Here is a 22,606-nt window from a genome sequence, read left to right on the forward strand (position 1 = left end):
TGCATCAGCTGTTGTATATTGTCGCTTGCCAACACTGCATTGCCAATTTCTCAGCTGTTTGCGCTGGCCACAACAAAAACAAACTCAGGCTGTCCATCGCCTGGGTGGGCGGAAAAACTCTTCTAGCGCGGCTTTTCCACAGCTTTCCCACGCTCGCGTGCGCAAGTGCAAACAATTTTCCAGCACGCGTAACACAAATAGCTAAGCGACAGATCCATTTGGCGTGCGTACGCGTTCGGTACGGCTAAAACGGAAGACTGCAATGCATATGCGCTGCAAATAAAACAAAGACAAACAAAAACAAAAGATACTAAATTTATAATCATGCAAACACTTTAAGAGATACGAAAAACTGTGCAAAGCGTCTTCAAGAAGTGCAATAAAATTGTGAGAAACAAAACAATTGCAATAGGAAACCGTAGCAATTGCATCGTTCGTCACATTTGGGCATTGCAATGTGAGTAGCGCGTAAATTAATTTAAATTGACTTTTTTGTGGGATTTTCGGTATTTTTGTTGTTATTTCCCTTGTGTGTGTCAGCGGTGACTAATGTAAAAATGTATTCAACGCGTTTCGTTTGAAAAATCAATATTCCAGCTCAGGACAGTAACAGCGTCCTGTCATGCGCAAATGCACACATACACAGACACACATATATATGTATATATTTACACACACCCACACTGTTAGAGTGTACTGTTATCCTGTTGCTGTTGTTGCCAGCTGTTGGCCTTCCTGTCTTGTCTTTGAAATTCTGCTAAAAATAAACCTCATTTGAGCATATGGTGCAACCTGTCATCAGCTTCAGACAGCGGCTAACAGGCGTTTTAGCAATTTCGCATTACTCGTTGCCTGCCGCCAGGCGCTGCCCACGCTTTACAGTGTTATTTCTGTTATTATTGTTGCTGTTGTTTGCGTTATCAGATTGCAAATTGACCGCGAGTCCCGTTAACTGACGTCAATACAATTAAGTTTTACGGGTTATTGTCTGGTTGCTTTCGCTCTTCATGAGTGTTATATATGCGATAAAAAATTATTAATTATTTATTTTATTATTATTTTTTTTTATTTTATTATTATTTATTCATTATTTATTCAATTTTCATAAGTTTTATATATCGCAGATTATCTGTTTCATTTATTTTTTTTTTATTATTTTTTTTTTGGTAATTATTTATGGTTGTATAATGGTTTTGCAAAATAGCATTTTTTTATAACCATTTATAATTCTAAATTATTTTATATATATTAGAGATGTTTTTTTTAATTTTCAATACTTTTATAATTAATATTAAATTACTTATTATTAATATTAAGAAGTAATGCTGTTAAAAACATAAATAAAAGCTATTAATTATTAAATTAAAACAAGATTCAGATAATTAAATAATATTCGTATAAATTATTTTGTATTAATCAGTTGCAGCTTGCACTGTCATAGGTCAGGTATAGCGAAAAGGGTTTCAAGTGTATAATCGACCTATATTAGTTCTTATTTATTTATTGTTAAATTTTAAAGCCCATTTTTATGGGGCTTAACTCTTAGTTTGGTTACGTAGAATATTGTCTATGCAAAATATATTTGTATAAGAATTAAGCATTTCTAAAGGTTTCTCTCTGGATATTACTAACATCATTGACAACAAATGGGCAAATCATATATTATGTTTAATAGATTGTAGAAGAAACTTAGACCTTTCCTAACCGTCTGAATTTATGACTAGTGACTAACTCGTTAGGATGCTGTGCTGCTGTATTTTGCAAAAATCTACATTATTTATTTTTGTTATAATTTATTCAAATACATATACATATTTATCGTTATGAAAGATCGTATAATATACTGCAAATTTAAAGACTTACATTTTGATATATAGGTATATACATACATATGTTTGGAATATGTTTTAAATATCTTAGCTTTGTTATTCATAAAACGATTTTCTTGTATTAACAAACTTGACCGCAAAACCCTTTTATTAAAACACAACTATCAAATAAGCAGTCAACTTTATGATTATGCACAAATTCGCACCCTCATAATAATAATAATTAAAACTAATATAGTTTATTAGTATTTGGCTGATATTGTGAAAGACCTGATTGCGCACAACCTCTGACCTTTTCAGCACTCAAATTGCTATTGAGTTACCTTATATGTATGTGTGTGTGTCTATGTCCATGTTAATGTTCAAGTCATGTCGATGTCCACGACCATGTTTCCCGTCCATCTGTCCGAACGATGAGTGGGCGTTCCGTGTTGCCATATGCGCATCCGCTGCCAGTGCAAACAATTCTCTGTGTGCGTCATAAGAGCAGCCCTGGAATATGGGAGAAACTATAGAAAATAATTCAAAAAGTTTGCTCGAGGTGTTCCCACTGTGGTAAAGAACTTTAAGTATAGTTAAGAGCTCTTTACTGGATAAGTTTTCGGGCAGCACTCGAAAAGACATCAAATTGTTGGATACATTCTTCATTTCGCTCGAAATAGTTCTTGTTCAATTTAATGAACGGGTTGAACGCTCCATTTCGAACTAAGTACTTTGTTCTCCTTTAGTCATTCCTTTTGCTCGTTCAATATACAAGTCGTTTGCTTATGAACCATTTATATTCATCAGTTATTCAGTTGTTCCTGAACAGATTAATGTTCCTGTTGTTGAGCAGCTGAATGGCTCAATTTAAGATATGGTAAATAAAAGATTTAACTGAACTCCAGTGAAGCCAGTGAGTTTAGTATGTGTAAGTGATCAATTTAATGGCTGGCCAAAAAAGTACTTAGTTTCTTAATGAATTAAAAAATTGTAAATATTAGTACATTTTCTTTTCATGCATTTTAAAGCGTATATAACTAAATACTATGCATTTTTATATCTTAAATTAATAAATAGAATTTGTTACTAAATATATCTAGATCTACTTCTGCTCATCATATATTCCACTCGCCCTTCTTAAGTTTTTAAATTTAAAATTTTTTTGTAAAACTTAATTTTAACTTCACTTACCAACCCATATGTGGTATAGTCAATCCCTGCCCTAAGTTTCCCTTTTACATGCCACAAGCGCAACATAAAGTGCTTTTCCAAACGCATGAATAAATAAAAACTCACTTAAAACCGGGAGAAAACAAAATCACAAAAGAACGAAAAGCGTTTTATAATACACCGAACTGTGCTTGCCGTAACAAAGTTAATAATTCAAACCAAAATTCACTTGATTCCATATTCCTGTTTCCCTTTATTCCTTTAAATTGTCAAACCTAATGAGTAGCCTGTGCTAGCCCATGCCACCGTTTCGGTATAGGGTAAAATTATAGCTGGCAAGCAATAAACATAAATTTCCGCTAAAAAATATAATAAAAGTTGGGGCTACAAAAAAAATTAAAAAAAGGAGTATAAAGTGGGATGTCGCGACCGCACGCAGCTGCAATGGGGAGTCGGTTCACCTGACGGTTTTTGCAGCCGCAGGACCGTAAAATGGCTTCCTGGCGGACACTTTTCGCTCGGCACTTTGTTTTAAATATTGCACAATTGTATTAAGCCCCAAGACCACAGGGTGGTTCTTTAAGTACACACTATTGTTATGCCCGCTCACAAAGTGAATAGGGTATATTAGTATTGCTAAATATTTGACATATATACGCTGGAGATCAAATAGAATACATTTTGAATAAATATTAGTTTATTTGAGAGCTAACTCTTATCACTCGTGCGATTGAACGGGTCACTATAGTGAACTACGGAGCTGGTTCAGTTATCACATCTGCAGTTCAGTGATTCATGAACAATTTGCAATAATTTATTGAACTGCCATAAACTATTTGTTTTACTAGACATGCTATTCGAGCAACTAAGCAACGGAATAAAAGACCAAAATGAACTTTTCATGTTTCTACAAACCAAAACCAGAAGCTTTACGACTCGAACTGTAACGAATATACCTATTTATCAAATCAAATTATTTTTTACCAATTTATCTATAGAAGTTTGAACATTTAGACTTGAAAGATTCTTTCACAAACACGCCTGATATTTGTGATTTTTAATTTAAAACAGAGTATTGTACAGTCAGCTACACTCAACTGCAAATCTTCCCTGCTTTTTTTGACTGTCTTGTCGCATGATTTATATGGGCGCACTTTTAAGAGTTCCCACCTTTCAGAAGTTGGCAAATTTGGTTGGTGCTGCACTGAAATTGCAGTTGCCACTGCAGCTGCCAGCTTGCAACAGCAGCCATAAGCCAAGTGTTGCCAGAAGTGCATTTTATGGCAACTGAGCGTAGGGGCGTGGTCGACTCTTAGTCACCTACAGAGTGCTATGCGGATAGCAGCAACTAGCGACACGCACGGCTATAACTATGCTAACAAATACATATGCCATACACACACATATGTATACATATGTATGTGTATATATATATCAGCGGCGACAATGCGGCACCGAAAGTTACAACATTCCAGGCAAATCAGACATTAGGGGTATTCGTGTTTAATACAAGAAACTGAATTCTTTAACAGACCTTGAAACCATGAGCTGATTATGAAAAAAATACGATGGAATGTTGAGCATGACAATTGTAATTTATAATAATTTGATTCTCAATCTAACAAGCAATCAGTCTGTTAGTCAGGCTTGCGACACAATATCAGCAAATTTGTCTTACTTCTGTAAGCTTCTATAAGCTAATGAATAGATGAAAAGGAAGTTCATATATCAAAATCATATATCTTTCGGATTGTAAATCCGAAAATCATATATCTTTCAGTTGTAATGAAATAATCGAACTAAAAGTCTACAAGAATCCAATAATTTCAACTAATCTTAGAATATCTTAAAGGACTAAACTAGGAAATAAGTTTGTAAACTATATACAACCAAATATTAAGACTTTATAGTACCAAAATGATGCTTGAGTGTCGGAATTTTAGTTGTCTCCTTATATTTATTATATATATTTATTAATACATTTCGAAATTCGCAATATTTTTTTAATCACAAAAAATTCATATAGCGAAAATCTGAAAAGCTGAACTTGAAATTGCTTCATGGTTTTTTCTTTGTGTATTTGCTAGACTACAGTGGCTTGTTTGCCACATAAAAGCCGAGTGTTGCAGAGTGGGTTGCCGGGGTAGTGGGCAGTGGGGCAGGTTGCTTGGCTGCTTGTTTTGGTGGGGCAGGAAACGAGCGCGTGCCTTCGAAAAGGATGATTCACCAAGTTTGACTGCTGCTCCTGCTGGCTTGGTAGGTGCCAGTTCAAGCAGCAATTGTAGCAACAACGAGCGTTTACACACACACACACACATACACACATACAGAAATATACTCGCACAGCAAACTTGGCACGAACATGCGCTGTGTTTTGTTGTGTGTGTGTCTGTGTCTGTGCTTGGAGGACTCTTTGCATGAGTCATCCGCTTTTTGCTATACGAACTTCGAACTGTGAACTGTGTTGTGCCAAGTGTATGTATATCTGTATGTGTTTGTGTGTGTCTCTGTGTGTGTATATGTTACTTCTGCGTGGGCTTGCGTTAATTTAAATAAGAAAATCGCATTTGTTTTATGTAGCAGACTTAATGGACGACACAGACGTCGCCATAGCCTCTTGCTGCGTCTATATATATTACTAAATATATTTATATCCTCTCTCTATATTTTTATATATATATATTTTTGATTTTAGCTTAATTAAGTGCTGCCTGCGCACACTTCACATTAAGTGAATGGCCTACAAGCCTCAAATTAAAAATGAAATTCAATTGTAAAAACGCCTTCAGCTGTGCTTTACAATTTACCAGACTCATTATGAAGGATACCGATTGAAATTGGTTTATATGGGGTATATTGAAGTTATGCAAAGCTGAGCAGACGCTGGAGGTTTCAGTGAAGCTCTAAATATGATATATTTATACTATATGTATATCGGCTCCATTTCATAAAGCCATATTTGACTGGTTTAGAGTTATATATATTTGTCTGTAAAAAGGCTTTAAATTTTAAATATTTAACATCATTATTATAATTTATTTATTAAATGTGGTTTCTTCTCTCTCTCTTCCTCTTTCTCTCTTTGTTCACCTTACTTAAAACTCAAAGAAACTCTTCTTAACGAAAGTGCGTTAACTTTTAAGGTCGTCAGCTTCAACCTTGTACAGGGTATGTTTTCCACTTTTAAGCTCCTCAAGTGCGCAGTTTGAATGGTTTAAAGTCTGCGAACTGCCAGCCAGGATGATGCCACAAAAAAGAATCTGTCGCATGCCCTGCATACCCATCCATCCAGTCCATGAACTGTCATTGACATTGACGCACAGTGTGTACCCTCTTTGGTGTATCCCCGTTTGAGCGTTGCGAATGTGCTTCCAAGTCAAAAATGCGAGCTTCGAAAAACGAACAAACGTTGATATATACGTCAACGACCCGCCCACGTGCGAGTCCCATCCCCAGCCCCAGCCCCGCTGCTAAAATTCGTTCGATATTATTTGGGCTGGTTCGCGTGTTGCAGTTTTTTACTGCGCAGCAAATAGAATTTCCACCTTGCCGTCAACATGTCCCTCTCCACACCATCGCACACATGCCCGACACGCTCACGCACGCATAATCCTTGGATGTATTGAGCAGTTTTTCATGCGTGGGCCTTGCGAATTTTCCACTGCGTCGTGGCTGACATTTTGCTGCGTAAAAATGCTAAATATGCTTAAAGCCGACTCTTTGTTTTCAGATTTATTGAAAGCTTAAGAAGGTTTTTCTTTTTCTTTGCGAGAGCTTTCTTGAAGGAGTTTTACAATCCTTTTTTTTGGTAAAGAGTAATGAATGTCTTAACAATTTTTTATTTATAGTCAAGTTGTGGGAGCAAATAATTTAAATTTTATTGTAATTATTCATTAGACAACTTACATTATTATTAATATTGATAAAGCTAAAATTGTTTGACGCTTAGGCCTAGCGAAGCTTCTCAAGTCAAATTCGTAGTTGATTTCTCACATTAAATTTAACAAAAAGTTAATCGTCCCAAGCGAAACCATTTTTAGTGTTTAAGAGATTCAAAATTAAGTTTCATATAGCGAAATTTAATAAATATAACATATGTAGCCTCTAAATTTCTATTTCAAAAAAATAAATGAAAATTATACTCAACTAAGCGAAATAATAGTAATGCTGAAATTTGGATTGTGTTTGGCAAAGTTTAGTAGGTTTAAAGACGAGTAAGAACTAAGATGAAATACAAGAACCAATATATAAAGTAGATTAAAATTCAAGTTCAGGATTGCGCACTTTTGACAAGAGCAGTAATATTATATTTATATTAAAGCTATTTAAGTATAAATTAAATAGAGAGATAATTCTACAGTTTGTCGGTAAATTTTTCAACATCAGAATCGAGCAGTGTAAGGTAAAAAATTTGCTCGCTTTAATTGCCTAACTATATGTATTCGAATATCGGACTATTAATTAGGATATTTTTTATCTATGACAACTTTTCGAAGTTAAAGCTTTTCTTCATTAGAAATTGCGCTAATTTGATGAATTGTTTTAATTTCTTTGTCAATTTGTAAAGGCAATTATTGCGTACGTTTATATATCTAAATATAATTATAATCTAATAACAATATATAATATATTTTGATATTTTATGAAAGCGCAGGCAAGACAAGTTTTTAGCTATTTAGAGTATGGGTACAGCTCAACCATATGTATCTTTAAATGTTTGCTTACAACTCACATTGCATTGTATTTTAAAGGCCCATGATTGCTGTCCTTAAAGTAGATTAAATATAAATTCAAATTCAAAAAAATTCAACCAAATATTTAATCGATTAATATTTAACAAAGTTTCAAATCTGTTCATTGTTGTTTAACTACAGTCACAACCAGCTGTTCAGCGTATCTTTTATCCCCTGTCCACTAGACTGTAGCTACTGTAGCACACTTTAATGTCAGCATTAACCATTAATTCAATCTTTATGTTTATTGGCCACAAATTCAATGTCAAAGCAATTACTAAAGAAACAATGAAAGACACGCATAAAAAGCTCATCCGCGACTCGTGCTGAGAAATCAATAGAAATTTTCTATTTTACGTCACAAGATTTCAGCTGCTTGTCCATTAACTGCACACAGTGGTGGCCATTAAAGGTGTAACAGTGTCTTCAGATGGAGGCTGGGGGCTGTGTGGCGAGCTTAAAGCATAAATGAAATTCATTATGCGCTTCGTTTTTGACAGGCAATGCGTTTTGTTATTATTGCGCTGTAGCACTTGATGAAATTCTTAACATTGCCAGCATAGTCATGTCCGAAACGAGGACTGGACACTAGAGTTGTTCACTTCAGTTCAATTTGATGAATCAGTTCAGTCGTTCATTGCCAGATTAGAAATTATTTTTGGTCAGCTTATACTCCAGTTGAGCTAATAAACATAGTAATTTAGTCAGTTATAAATAACAAGTTGAGAATATCGTTCTTGAACAATAATATTATATAGTTCACTGATCAGTAAATAACTTGAGTAGTTCATGTGAATGACCCGTTCAAATGAACTTATGCTGAACGAGACGACACAGCTCTGCTGGACACCCTCTGCCCCGCACACACACACATACGCACGCACAATGTTGGCGCCTGCGCCATAGTCGAGGGCTGTTGAAGCTGTTCTTTGCTAGAGCTCGTTTGCCTGGCAGCTCGTCAGCTCACTGCGTCGTCTAACCCCAACGGTTGCAGTTCATATTTGGTCCGAAGTTCGCGGTGCGCGTTTATTGGCCCACGCCTCGATTGGCCATCGATTTTGTGCAAAAGAAAACCACAAAAAGGTTGTTCGTGGCAACAAAAAGTGCTAAAAGTTTAAACAAAAAAAGAAAAGCAAAAAAGAATTAACTTAATTCTCAACTAATAATTTAATGTCTTGACTGTGCTTAAACCAATAAAAAAAAAAATAAGCTCTTGAGCTGTGTGAAAATTTTCGCTGTTATACAGAAGAAAGCCCCGTACATACATATATTATACACCTATATACACATATAGGTATATATTCACATATATACATCTGAGAGTCTTACGAGAGTTCCGAAAATTAATACGCGAATGTGCGCATTTGGTTATTTATTGTTTTTTGCTTTATTGCTAACAACAATTTTGGTGCTATCGATCATTTTTGCCACCTCTTCGAAGCGTTCTATGATGGATAGTTTCATATTAGTTTTCAATTACACACAAGATGAACAGCAGCAGCAGCGACAACAACAACAGCGACTACATCAGGAGGAGGACTTACAACAGCAACAGCAGCAGCAACATCAGCAGCAGCAATTTATCTACAAGCCGAAATTATTTTGAGTTTTATGTCCTGTTTTTTCCATTCCCGATTTAATTGGTAATTGCTTCAAAAATATCTACGAAAATATTTTGCAAAATTTTCATCGATTTGCCAAGGAAACATTTCAAAATTCGAACTGCTAAAAATCATTTGTCATTATTTGCTTTTATATAATATTATGTTTTTGCTTAAGATTTTTTCTCATATTTTGCGCATATATTATTCTACAGTAGCCTCGAATTTAATGTGCCTGGCTTAAGTTTTGTGTAGAGTCTCAAGTTGTGTAGAGTTTTGGCTGTTAGCCGTGGCGAAGGCAACATGAAAATTTATTAATAAAGGTCAAGACGACCCAGGCGAAGGATATGCTCAAGCAAAACTTCAAGTATGTGGCTGTGTATGGCTCTGTGTGTGTGTGTTAATGGTCATGGTACTTGAAGCCATAAAAGAGCCACAACATGACGCACCGTCAAATGTGAAGGATAATTCAGGAACTAGCCAAAGTTCAAGAACGAAGTTTAAAGAAAACTTATAGATTAGAATTTTACATTGAAAAAGAAGTTATGCATTTAATAAAAAAATATTAATTTAATGTAGCTAAATAACTATGAAAGGAAGTTTTGCAGAACTTATAGATTATAGAATAGATTTTCAGTGTTTTTAGACTTGTTTTGCATTTTTTTTTCTTTTATTATAATTTATTCTATGCAGCACATTCAAATCGCGTCAGCATAACAGCATAAAGAATTATAAACATTCCACAAATATTTTGCCAATGCTTTCCCTCATTCCCATTGACTTTCACTCGCTCGCGCTCTCTCGCCGTATTTCTTTTTGGTACTGGCGTCTGCGCAATATTCTCTTTGTAGACTTTTGTGCAGACCTGAATCACAGGCTGTTGCATTTTTGTCTGAACAAAAATATAAACAAAAGTCCTGGCGCCAGGTAAACAGAGAGAAAGCCTCCAGAGAAAGAGAGAAACTGAGAGACAGAGAGTGAGAGAGGCTTGGAGCAGTAAATTTATCGCAGCTGCGCAGAGCATCTTGTTCGCGCTTCTAGGCTAACGTATTGGAAATGTTTAAAGTTTTCCCTTCGTGTCCTGTGTCACAATATTCTAGGACTCCACTGTGCGCGAGTTAAAGAATTTCGTTAGTCGTGTGAAAAACTGTGCGGCAATAAGTGCTGAAAATGTATGCGAAATAAAACTGTTAATAAAACTGAAAACACACTAAAAATTATCGCAATAATTCACAATAATACAAATTATAAAAAAAAGTTAATTAAATAACAACAATTGGTCATAATATGATCAAGTCAAAGGACTTTGCCTAAGTTAAAATTCAAGTGCAAGCCAGCTTTTTATTTGGCTTTAATCCGGAGTAAAGGTAACCACATCAAGATTACAAACTGTATTTAAAACATTTTACACTTTATTTTATATATTTTTATGACCATTCTATTTTGCAACTCAATTTTTTTGGGGTGTGAGTGGGGCTTTCTTTTCGCTGATGACTCATTCGAGTGCCCAATACTCGGCTGCGCTTTTATTGGAAGTGTGGATTGTGGAATTTTTTCTAGTATATACTCGTGTGTGTGTGTGTGTGTATGTGGGGGTGTGAGGCAACATAACTATAAGTTAGCAGGGTAGCAGGTTAGACCAAACTATTTACTTAAATTGGTAAAAGCAGGAAATGGAAGAAAATGGGAAATTGTTTGAGCGCAAGGAATTGAAAGGCAATTTGAAGAGAAGCAAAAATAAGGAAATGTAAAACAATTAAATCGAAATTGAAAATAAATAGTTCAAGTATTTTATATTTTAAAAGGAACGTTTTTATCTCATGTGTTTGACTAAAAAACAAAAATATTAAGAGTGATCATTTGTCAGTTTATTTAATTATTGTGCCCAGAATTTTAGTATATTTGGTAATAAAAATGTTTATTTAAGCGTTCACAGTTGATAAGAGCTACTCTTTATCACATAATATTTTTAGTGTGATTACAAAAAATAAACGAAAGTTCCAAGGGTGACCATATACTATATACATATACATTTATTCATATAAACATATATGTAATATAAATTAAATTTTGCTTAATAAATTTTTATTTGATATTCATATTAAAAAAAATGTAAGAATTTTCAATGAATATTGTAATGAATAAAACTTTTAGGGTGACTTTAATGTTGTCTTAAAAATGAAATAGCTTATAAGAGTATCACTAGGTACTTCGATTAATTTTTTAATCTTCTACGCAACAAAATTAATCTTCCTTCCATTAAAAATCTACAAACATTTAGCTATATACTTCCTGCCTTTAAATATAACACAGTTCCTTTATAGTCTCAAATGGAAAGCTTTTATAATTATATATCATCAAATAGTGGGTTCTGGAGTGCGATTACTATTTGCCTCTGCAACATGCCACATGCTGCTTGTTGGGTATCAACTGCTTCGTCCCACTGCAATCATATAAATTTGATTCAAACCCCAAGCGGTTTGCATGAGTCACAGCTCACACAGACACAATACAAAGAGTATACAATACACACACACACACACATATACATATATATATACAACCAGACACACAGGCACACAGACACACCCACCAACACAGTTGGGCCAATTATAAAATGACGCTGCCGCTTGTGGTTTATTTATGGGCCAATTTCCAGGCTCGCATAACGTAGCGTTTGCCAAGAGCTAACCCCATTCTATTTGATTCTTCTTCCACTCCAGTTAACCGCAACCTAAGACAAGCCAAGCAGCCAAGATGTCGTCGGTTAAGGTGGCGGTGCGAGTGCGCCCGTTCAACTCGCGAGAGATTGCACGGGAGTCCAAATGCATCATTGAGATGACTGGTGCCACAACGGGTAAGGCAGCTAGGATAGAATTAAAAGATCGACGGAATCATAAACCTATCCTAAACTTTTCTTACAGCCATTACCAATCCGAAGGTGCCACCAAATACAAGCGAGTCCGTCAAGCGCTTCAACTTTGATTACTCCTACTGGTCCCATGATGTAAGACAGCCCCAACGCTTCTCCAACTTTGCCATAACTAATCTCACTCCACTTCTAGCCCCACGATTTGGACTTCTCCACACAGTCGATGGTCTATAAGGACATTGGAGAGGAGATGTTGCAGCATTCCTTTGATGGCTATAATGTCTGCATCTTTGCCTATGGACAGACAGGTGCTGGTAAATCCTACACCATGATGGGTAGGCAGGAGGAGCAGCAGGAGGGCATTATACCAATGATATGCAAAGATCTCTTCGGTCGCATACAAGACACCGAAACCGATGACCTCAAATATTCCGTGGAGGTCTCCTACATGGAAATCTATTGCGAACGCGTGCGGGACTTGCTGAATCCCAAAAACAAAGGCAATTTGCGTGTACGTGAACATCCACTGTTGGGTCCTTATGTGGAGGACCTATCCAAGTTGGCTGTCACCGACTACCAGGACATACACGATCTCATCGACGAGGGCAACAAGGCGCGGTAGGTGTTGACGAGGTGTTTCTTTACCCAGCTTGCTTTATTGATTCTCTGTTCAATCCTTAGCACTGTGGCCGCTACCAACATGAACGAGACGAGCTCTCGCTCGCATGCAGTCTTCACCATTTTCTTTACACAGCGTCGTCATGATACCATGACCGATTTGATCACTGAGAAGGTCTCCAAGATAAGTTTGGTTGATTTGGCTGGCTCGGAACGTGCTGATTCCACAGGCGCTAAGGGCACTCGCTTGAAGGAGGGCGCCAACATCAACAAGTCCTTGACAACCCTAGGCAAAGTCATATCCGCATTGGCGGAGGTGGTAAGTATAATGATTATCTTTACTTTAAAGAAGGGTTTCTAAATGTTTGCATCTTTATCTGCTGCTTTGTGTCATTACAGTCTGTAAGTATATCTATAAACCTTTACTGCTGAGCCGTTCTAATCGCCTCTTTAATTAGGTATCTAAGAAGAAGAACTCCAAGAAGGCAGACTTCATACCCTACCGCGACTCAGCACTGACCTGGCTGTTGCGTGAGAACCTCGGTGGCAATTCTAAGACAGCCATGATAGCTGCCATATCGCCAGCTGACATAAACTACGACGAAACTTTAAGCACTCTACGGTAGGTGTTTACTTCAACTTGAGGTGTTCCTGTAATCCATGTGTTGAATTCCTTCAGCTATGCGGATCGTGCCAAGCAAATTGTGTGCAAGGCTGTCGTCAACGAGGATGCTAATGCCAAACTTATACGCGAGCTCAAGGAGGAGATACAAAAGTTGCGGGATCTGCTCAAGGCCGAGGGCATTGAAGTGCAGGAGGGTAAGTAGATTTATAAATGTATAAATATATATCTCTACTATTACTAAGCTTAAACGTAAGCCCCAAAAACAAAACACTTGAACAACAAAACACACGTGAAAACCCATAAGTTAGTCGTAGTTCTAGTCCTAGTATAGAGTTATGCCTGAGTTCATAAAACCCCAAAAACAAACCCTATTTCATTTAGGACCCGATGGCAAAGTGGTGTGTGAGAAGCGCGATGCGAATAGTAAGTAAAGCCAACTACTCTGAGCTAACCAAACAACAAAAGGCTTCCACAATATATGCATATGACAATATGTCACTTACTCAAACATATAGGCTATGAAGCATAGGGGCATGTCCAGAGCCACAAATTTGGTGCCATCAACTAAAAGAAAAATCAATCTTAGTGGACCACATCCTGGATATGCCCATATGCCTATATAGCCATGAATCTTGTGTGTGTGTAAACTGTATGTAACTTCAGTGCTTTTGTAAACATAAATTCGCTTCAGGACTTATACCATATACCACATATATATACAACTATAACTATATATAACCCATATATATCTATATATATATACTTATGATAATCAATGTTGAAGTCCTCTTTATGTTGCGTCTTATTGTAACCAAATGTTGACACAGTGGAAGATTGGATAAGTTTCTGTATTGTGTAACTGCGATCAAAACGGATCTTTACAAAGTTTCATTTTCAATCGATTGATTCCTGTCTCCCACTGCAGTTTTTGCTTGTGTTGCCCAGTCCAAAAGATTCGGCACATACTCCTTGCAGTCCGCACTGCTCCAGGGCTAGACGTGGACACGCCAGAGTTTATCATCCAAGTCTCACCAAAAAACTAATCGGCAATCGCTTTCTTACCACATATTTTTTATGATACTTAACCGAATACCCTAACTTATCAATGCACGCTTATATCACTGCGCTTGCGGCAATAGATGAATCCGTTGACTCCTACTTATTTTACTATCCCCTCCTTGCAGAGGATGAGCTAAACAAGTCGTCGGTGATTAAGTCGCCGACTAAAGGACGCAATCGCAATGGATCCACCACAGAAATGGCTGTGGATCAGCTGCAGGCCAGCGAGAAGCTTATTGCAGGTAAGATCCAACTGAGGGCAACCGTAGACCCATTCGCTTATAACTGAACTCCAATTAGAACTCAATGAAACCTGGGAGGAGAAGCTCAAGCGTACCGAAGAGATCCGTTTGCAGCGTGAGGCGGTCTTTGCGGAGATGGGCGTGGCCGTCAAAGAGGATGGAATCACAGTGGGCGTATTTTCGCCCAAAAAGACACCACATTTGGTTAATTTGAACGAAGATCCCAATTTGTCGGAGTGTTTGCTCTACTACATTAAGGATGGACTCACACGCCTGGGCACACATGAAGCTAATGTACCACAGGACATCCAGCTGTCCGGCTCTCATATTCTCAAGGAGCATTGCACCTTTGAGAATCGCAATAGTACTGTGACCCTGCTGCCCCACAAGGATGCCATTATATTCATTAATGGCCGCAAGCTTGTTGAGCCCGAGGTTTTGAAGACGGGATCACGCGTGATTCTTGGCAAGAATCATGTGTTCCGCTTTACCAATCCTGAACAGGCGCGTGAGTTGCGTGAAAAGATCACCGAGAACGAGGCAGAGAATGAGGTAGAGAAGGCGGACACACAGCAAGTGGATTGGAACTTCGCTCAGTGCGAGCTGCTGGAGAAACAGGGCATCGATCTGAAGGCCGAGATGAAGAAGCGCCTCGACAATCTGGAGGAACAGTACAAACGTGAAAAGCTCCAGGCCGATCAACAGTTCGAGGAACAGCGCAAATCCTACGAGGCGCGCATCGATGCCCTACAGAAGCAAGTGGAGGAGCAGTCCATGACCATGTCAATGTACAGCAGCTACTCGCCAGAGGATTTCCATCAGGAGGAGGATGTGTATAGTAAGTAGAGGCTAACGATTATTGGATAGGTATGACAATGATCTGCTCCAACCCATAGCCAATCCAATGTACGAGTCGTGCTGGACAGCACGTGAGGCTGGCCTAGCTGCCTGGGCCTTCCGCAAGTGGCGCTACCATCAGTTTACATCGCTGCGCGATGATCTCTGGGGCAACGCCATATTCCTCAAAGAAGCTAATGCCATTTCAGTGGAGCTAAAGAAAAAGGTCGTTATCTGAGCTATTTGATTGAATCGCTCGTATTAGACAGTCCTCTTCTTCGATTTCTTTCAGGTACAATTCCAGTTTACCCTATTGACCGACACCTTGTACTCTCCGTTGCCACCGGAGCTGGCCTCGAGCTTGACACCCATGCAACAGGAGGATGAGTACGGCGCACCGCCAGTTTCGAAGACCTTAGTCGCCGTTGAGGTCACAGATACCAAAAATGGAGCAACTCATTACTGGTCACTGGAGAAGCTACGGTAAGCGTGCATCCAATGGAAGTTTGGCCTTAGGCACTTTTTGCTGCTCACATTCATTCAACTCTTTGCACTTTTTGTTATATTCTTGCAGAGAATAGATTAGATGAGATTATCAAGTTTCAAAGTCAAATGTAAATGCTTTAAGGAGCAGGCCTTTCTCTCTTCTTAAAGCAGATACAAATTTAATCATCTTAAATTGATATTGACTTATATAATATGATTCTATTGGTCTGCAAGGATATAAAAACTTTGACAAGTTCGAAGTTGACTTCTTGGTTTCAAACTTGACTTGATTTTTGGTATATTTTTGAGATTTATGTTTTCATTTCGTTGCTGGTACGTGCATGGTGGTTGTAGTTCTTGACTTCTATTTATCGTATTTTAAGCTCTACATTTGCTTAACTTAATATTTGAGAATTAAACTAAATGAAAAGCCGCTCCAAGACGCTGGCAAATTTTCAAATCTTCACCGCCACCATTTACGCCCTTCAAAACTCATCGCCATTGCCATACACTGAGCACAAAGCTAGTTTAGGCTTAAACCAATGCTGATTTGTACTCTGTTTTCTTTTCTGTTGGTTCTCCTGACATTGAAATCCCACCTTCTTGTTCAACCTATCCACCAACCATATTTATCCAAAAATCCCAAAAAAAGCTATCGCCTCGAATTGATGCGTCAAGTTTACAATGTCGAGAGTCCGCCTTCGTCCATGCTCTTCGATACGTCCAGCATTGAGGCGAGCGGCAGTGGAGCGATTGCAATGGAGTTGGCAAAGCCTTCGGCTCCCATTCAGTACCAGGCTCAGCCTCAGCCGCAGCCTCAGCCTCAGAATCAGCTCCAGTCTCAGCAGCAGCCGCCAGTGGAGCAGCCCGAGTTGAAGCCTCAGCTGCGTCAGGCGTATCCAACGCGTCTGACATTGGCCAATCTGATACCTTCTAGGTTTGCTTTCCAATTCGAGGTTTATCATTTGTATGTATTGTAGTTGCTTTTGTTACCGCATGCCTGTTCCCAGTCCCTTAGCAAATCTTAATATGGCTTTCGATGTAGTCTTTCTAGGCTTCTTTCTCGTATATATGTACATTCGTTTATCATTTGCTATTTCACTAGGCTTCCTTTAGTCGGCTTTTAGCTGTGCGCACTGTTTGCTGTTTATAGCTTGGCAAATCGGACATTATATAACCACATATTTTCATACGTTCTATTCATTTTAGACAACGCTTGGAGCTAATGCGCGAAATGTATCACAACGAGGCTGAGTTGAGTCCCACCTCGCCGGACTACAATGTGGAAAGTTTGACTGGGGGCGATCCATTCTATGATCGCTTTCCCTGGTTCCGCATGGTTGGACGCTCCTTCATCTATTTGAGCAATCTGCTCTATCCGGTGCCCCTGGTCCACAAGGTGGCCATTGTCAACGAGCGTGGCGATGTGCGTGGGTATTTACGCATTGCCGTGCAGCCGGTGCTGGATGAGGAGTCCATCGACTTTAACAATGGCGTCAAGCAATCGGCTCGTCTGGTCTTTAATGAGGATGATGCCAAGCCCAAGTACCGTGCGCTCAACGAAAAGGACGATGTGCAGCGTTACATAGACAACGGAGGATTGGATAGCAAGCTGGAGGGTAAGCTGGCAGAAGATTTGATTCAGTAGCTTCTGCTAAGTAATTGTTACTTTTCGCAGAATTGGAGGATGCAGATTCTGGTCGCGGCATTGACTCCAACTCAGCCTCGGAGTATCACGAGCAGGCCGAGGAGCCTGGCGAGCACTTGCAGGTCGGCAAGGAATTTACCTTCCGTGTGACCGTGCTTCAGGCCACAGGCATTGGCGCCGAGTATGCCGACATCTTCTGTCAGTTCAAGTGGGTTTTCTATAATTTAAATTTTATTAAGCTCTGACTTAAGTTCTTATTTGTTCACAGCTTTTTGCATCGTCATGAGGAAGCCTTCTCCACAGAACCGGTCAAGAACTCCGCCTCAGGTGCTCCTCTCGGTTTCTATCATGTGCAAAATGTGCGTAAAAGCCCAAATCTCTCTAAGTTATATTTATTTTATGCTGCGAATGTTTTTCTTTAGATAACTGTGCCCGTCACCAAGTCCTTTATTGAGTATCTGAAGACACAGCCCATCATGTTTAAGATCTTTGGCCATTACCAAACACATCCTCTGCACAAAGATGCCAAGCAGGAGTTCGTTTCTCGTCCACCACCAAGACGCATGTTGCCACCAAGCATACCCATTAGTCAGCCAGTGCGCAGTCCCAAATTTGGACCGCTGCCCTGTCCACCATCCTCTACAGTCTTGGCGAAGCATGATGTTCTGGTGTGGTTCGAGATCTGTGAGCTAGCCCCCAATGGCGAGTATGTGCCTTCGGTAAGTGAATATTTTTCAGATCCGCTTACTTATTTTTATATTAAAAACTCCCTCTCGCAGGTGGTTGAGCACAGCGATGATCTTGCTTGCCGCGGACTCTTTTTGCTACATCAGGGTATACAGCGACGCATACGCATTACCATTGTACACGAGCCCACACCAGAGGTGAAGTGGAAGGACATTAATGAGCTGGTGGTTGGACGCATACGCAATACACCCGAGTCTTCGGATGAGCAGGATGAGGATGCCTGCGTGCTCTCGCTGGGCTTGTTCCCGGGTGAGGTTGTCGAGGTGCCTGGCGATGATCGCTCCTTCTATCGCTTCGAAGCCGCCTGGGACTCCAGTCTGCACAATTCAGCACTACTCAATCGCGTGTCGCAGGGGGGCGAAACCATCTACATTACGCTCAGCGCCTATCTGGAGGTGAGTCTCAATGATGTAGCTACTATTCGGTCACATATTAACATTTGCTTTAGCTGGAGAATTGCGCTCGCCCAGCCATTATTACCAAGGATCTTAGCATGGTCATCTATGGACGCGATGCACGCACCGGTCCGCGCTCACTAAAGCATCTGTTCTCCGGCCAATATCGCAATCCGGAGGCCAATCGTCTCTCTGGCGTCTACGAGCTGTCGCTGCGCAGAGCATCCGAAGCAGGTAGTCCAGGTAGCAATTCTCATTGTAGTTGTAATCGTCCTTTGTTTGCGCACAAGTCTTGAATAGTTCATTCACTATGCTTATCCTCTCTGCATGATTCGCTTAATAGGTGTGCAGCGTCGACAGCGTCGCGTCTTGGATACCAGCTCCACGTATGTGCGTGGCGAGGAGAATTTGCATGGCTGGCGGCCACGCGGCGATTCGCTGATCTTTGATCATCAGTGGGAGCTGGAGAAGCTGACACGCCTGGAGGAAGTCGGGCGCATGCGCCACTTGTTGCTGCTGCGTGAGCGTCTGGGCATGGACACCAATCCCAATCCGACAACCAAGACCGAAAAAGATGTTTGCAATCTGGCTGCACGTGCGGCCACTTCGCCCGTGCACATGGTTATCCCACAATCACCCCAAACGCCAGTCAAGGATGCCCAGCAGATGCTGCCTGAGCGTGAGTACAATCAACGCGAGCAGGATATCATGCTTAAGTGCTTGAAACTTGTGCAAGGTAAGTCGAAAATTGAATAAGTAACTACTCGACTATCTAATTAACGAAATCTCTTTACAACCAGGTCGTTATAACAAGTCCGAACCAAACGATACGCAGACCCAGTCGGATGTTTCGCCCAGCGATGAGGGCTGCGCAGATATGACCGTCAGTTGCATCTCCAGCAATTCCATGGAGTACGTTGAATAAGTATTTAGCGCATGCTTTATCCATTCCCATCTTTGCTTTCGTTAGTTAAACACAAACAATTGGCTATAAAATTAACCACCTGGCAACATGTTCATGAGATGAGATGAGATTGTGATATTTAAGCGACGTAGTCGAATTGATAGATCTTGATAAGAGTTCATTTTACTACTAAAAACACTAAACAGGTCTTAACTTGGCTTTGATGTGAAAGAAAGACAGAAAAACATGACAAAAAGATATTTAACATATCCATAAACACGACTTAACTACCCATAAAACAAACTGGTCAGACGAAACTCAGACCAAGCCTTCTTTGGTATGAGATCAAACAGATGTGTATGTTAGAGTATGATAGATCATTATATGTTATAAAAAGTCTGTCGATTGGCTCTCAGTACTAATTTTGGCCTTCCAGTTTAGTATGTAAGTTGTCAGAGAGGGCTTGCATAGGTAGCTATTTTTACTTTCTGCTAGCAAAACGCACTCACTAAATAACACTCATCTGCCGAATCACCCACTATTCAGCTAAACTGTCAAACTCAAAAAACAATTTCGATATTTGTTTCCGTTTATGTTTCTTTTTTTATTTTGAACACAAATTAGAAACACCAAATTTGTAATTCGACGCAGGTAACTTTGTTTTCGAATCGCATCAGCTCTTAAAACTGAAGCTAAACTCACATTTATTTCACCATTCGCAGATTGTGCTCACCGGATCGCGCCGATGCGCCGAATGGGTGGGAGGCACCTGCACCGGCAACACAGCCGGCGCTACCTTTGCGTCTGTATGTGCCCGAACTGGAGGAGATTCGGGTTAGTCCCGTTGTGGCACGAAAGGGCTTGTTGAATGTTCTTGAACATGGTGGTTCTGGCTGGAAGAAGCGCTGGGTGGTCAGTATAAAGTGTGCTTAAGTTATTCTATTCGATTGAACCAACTCTGTATTCCATTCAGATTGTGCGACGTCCTTATGTCTTCATCTATCGCTCAGAGAAGGATCCGGTGGAACGTGCTGTCTTGAACCTGGCCACAGCACAGGTTGAATGCAGCGAGGATCAAGCGGCTATGGTCAAAATACCCAACACCTTCAGGTGAGTTGGCCCAACAAAGTGATGGATTTAATGAAATCATAATTAATGAATAATGAATAATGATAAATTTGTTTTCTGTCCGTGTAGCGTGGTGACCAAACATCGTGGCTATCTGCTGCAAACTCTGGGCGACAAAGAGGTGCACGACTGGCTCTATGCCATCAATCCGCTGCTGGCTGGCCAAATCAAGTGAGTCAACTATTGCTATAATATATAATAAGTGATATTAATAAATTATTTCCGCACAGATCCCGTCTGGCGCGTCGTACTCTCGAGCCTGCCTCGCAGACGGCATCACAGATCCAGGCCAGCAACGCGGTTAATGCGGCCAGTGCGAACAAATGAGATACAATTACGATGGAATCCGTTTTGGTTTACTGAGACGCAGGCTATGGCTGGCTGCAGCGGCTGGTAATGAGCAGGCGCCTTAGACAAGCGCCACAGGCAGCTGGCAAATGAATGTTAAATAGCTAAAGATTCCATCGCGAATATTATGACACACAATATAAGAATATAAGAAACCCAACACAAGGAAAACAGACAAGAAAAATGAAAAACCGAATTGCAAAGCGTACGTAATAATTAAGTAGTGACAAACATGTTTATTGAGTATTGTAATTGTATTTAATTATAATTATTATTTTGTGCTAACAGCCAAAATTAGGCAACAGTGAGCGCGACACAGTCTTTGTGGCATACTTAACGGGCGCTCGCAATATTTGGCAATACATTTGATATATATGTTTTGTAAATAGTTTTATGTTTCCGAATTGTATAATAACGTATTAGTTAATTAATTTATAATTTAATTGCCGAATGAACTTTAAATTTTCCAAGTGATATTATGTTCGAATTAGAGAACCTTTGTTAAAACAAGAACAAGAAGAACAACAAGAACAAGTACAGCACACTCCACACACAAACAAACAAACATATATATGCATTTTAAAGGAGCAACTAAAGCAAACATATATAAAATCATATATATATTTCTATATATAAAACAATATTGTATAAAACATATATATATGTGCTGTTTATACACAAATTTTCAATATATATATATATTGTTTAATTAACGCAAAGTCAAGCAAGACATATGAAAATAAAAAACAAAAGAAAACTAAATGCAATTACATATACATATGCAAAAAATATATATATATATATTATACCTATATAATATGTATGTGTGTATGTTAACGAAAGACCGTACAGTATATAGAACGTAGTGTGGGACTTAAGAAGTAAGCGTACGCTCATTAATAGAAATCTCTAGAAATACAAAACTCTATTCTCTATATGTTCGATAAAATATAAAAACAAAAACGAAATCATAAGAAAAGCCACAAAAGTTATGAACAATGTAAATGGCACGGCAATATATACCAGGACGAACAAGAAAACAAAAAGGAAAATAAAAAACGCTTCACTGCATAGAGTTGACAGCTTATAAGCTTCTCGTTTAGTTATGCCTTAATCCTAACTCCAACTTTCTCTCTATATAGATGTAACTCTTCTAATGTTTTTCGATTTCACAAGAACCACCTGCAAAATGCTTAAAGCGAACAAAATATTTAACGTAGTCTAAAAACTTTAACGAAATATTATAATGCAATGGCCACCTGTACATTTCTAAGAAAGTTGAAAAAAAAAAAACAAAAACAAATACAAAATGCGCTTACAATGCAATATATATGCAGTAATATGCCCTATCAAAACTTATATATGTAAACCCCCTGGCAAAA

The 22,606-nt window shown here is 39.0% G+C and overlaps 2 protein-coding genes across 11 annotated transcripts; both read left to right on the plus strand.

Moving 5' to 3' along the window:
• The first annotated feature begins 57 nt into the window (after positions 1-57).
• LOC111592497 (kinesin-like protein unc-104) lies at positions 58-21,785 on the plus strand. Of its 10 annotated transcripts, XR_002750965.2 has the most exons (28): positions 58-457; positions 12,039-12,172; positions 12,240-12,322; positions 12,381-12,805; positions 12,869-13,124; positions 13,205-13,207; positions 13,264-13,427; positions 13,485-13,624; positions 13,812-13,853; positions 14,615-14,731; positions 14,790-15,569; positions 15,628-15,794; positions 15,861-16,051; positions 16,707-16,991; positions 17,264-17,673; positions 17,733-17,910; positions 17,971-18,061; positions 18,125-18,421; positions 18,482-18,844; positions 18,898-19,087; positions 19,188-19,580; positions 19,645-19,756; positions 20,373-20,399; positions 20,471-20,660; positions 20,722-20,858; positions 20,946-21,047; positions 21,107-21,429; positions 21,513-21,785. XR_002750965.2 is itself a non-coding variant. In XM_023304725.2 (27 exons), exons 2-27 carry the CDS (start codon positions 12,073-12,075, stop codon positions 21,201-21,203), a joined length of 5,340 nt encoding a protein of 1,779 aa, XP_023160493.1. In that variant the 5' UTR covers positions 58-457; positions 12,039-12,072; the 3' UTR covers positions 21,204-21,785. The 10 variants fall into 10 exon arrangements, 9 of the variants coding, with proteins under 9 accessions (XP_023160493.1, XP_023160503.1, XP_023160512.1 ...); XM_023304725.2 differs by having other exon boundaries at positions 21,107-21,785; XM_023304735.2 differs by having other exon boundaries at positions 18,898-19,078; positions 21,107-21,785.
• LOC111592531 (uncharacterized N-acetyltransferase DDB_G0290199) lies at positions 9,018-10,682 on the plus strand. The gene is made up of 2 exons (XM_023304815.2): positions 9,018-9,357; positions 10,416-10,682. The coding sequence occupies exon 1, from the start codon at positions 9,069-9,071 to the stop codon at positions 9,318-9,320; it is 252 nt and encodes an 83-aa protein (XP_023160583.2). The 5' UTR covers positions 9,018-9,068; the 3' UTR covers positions 9,321-9,357; positions 10,416-10,682.
• Positions 21,786-22,606: the final 821 nt, after the last annotated feature.

The sequence above is a fragment of the Drosophila hydei genome, unplaced genomic scaffold (assembly GCF_003285905.1).
Source record: "Drosophila hydei strain 15085-1641.00,03,60 unplaced genomic scaffold, DhydRS2 tig00000060-arrow-pilon, whole genome shotgun sequence".
Lineage (NCBI taxonomy): Eukaryota > Metazoa > Arthropoda > Insecta > Diptera > Drosophilidae > Drosophila > Drosophila hydei.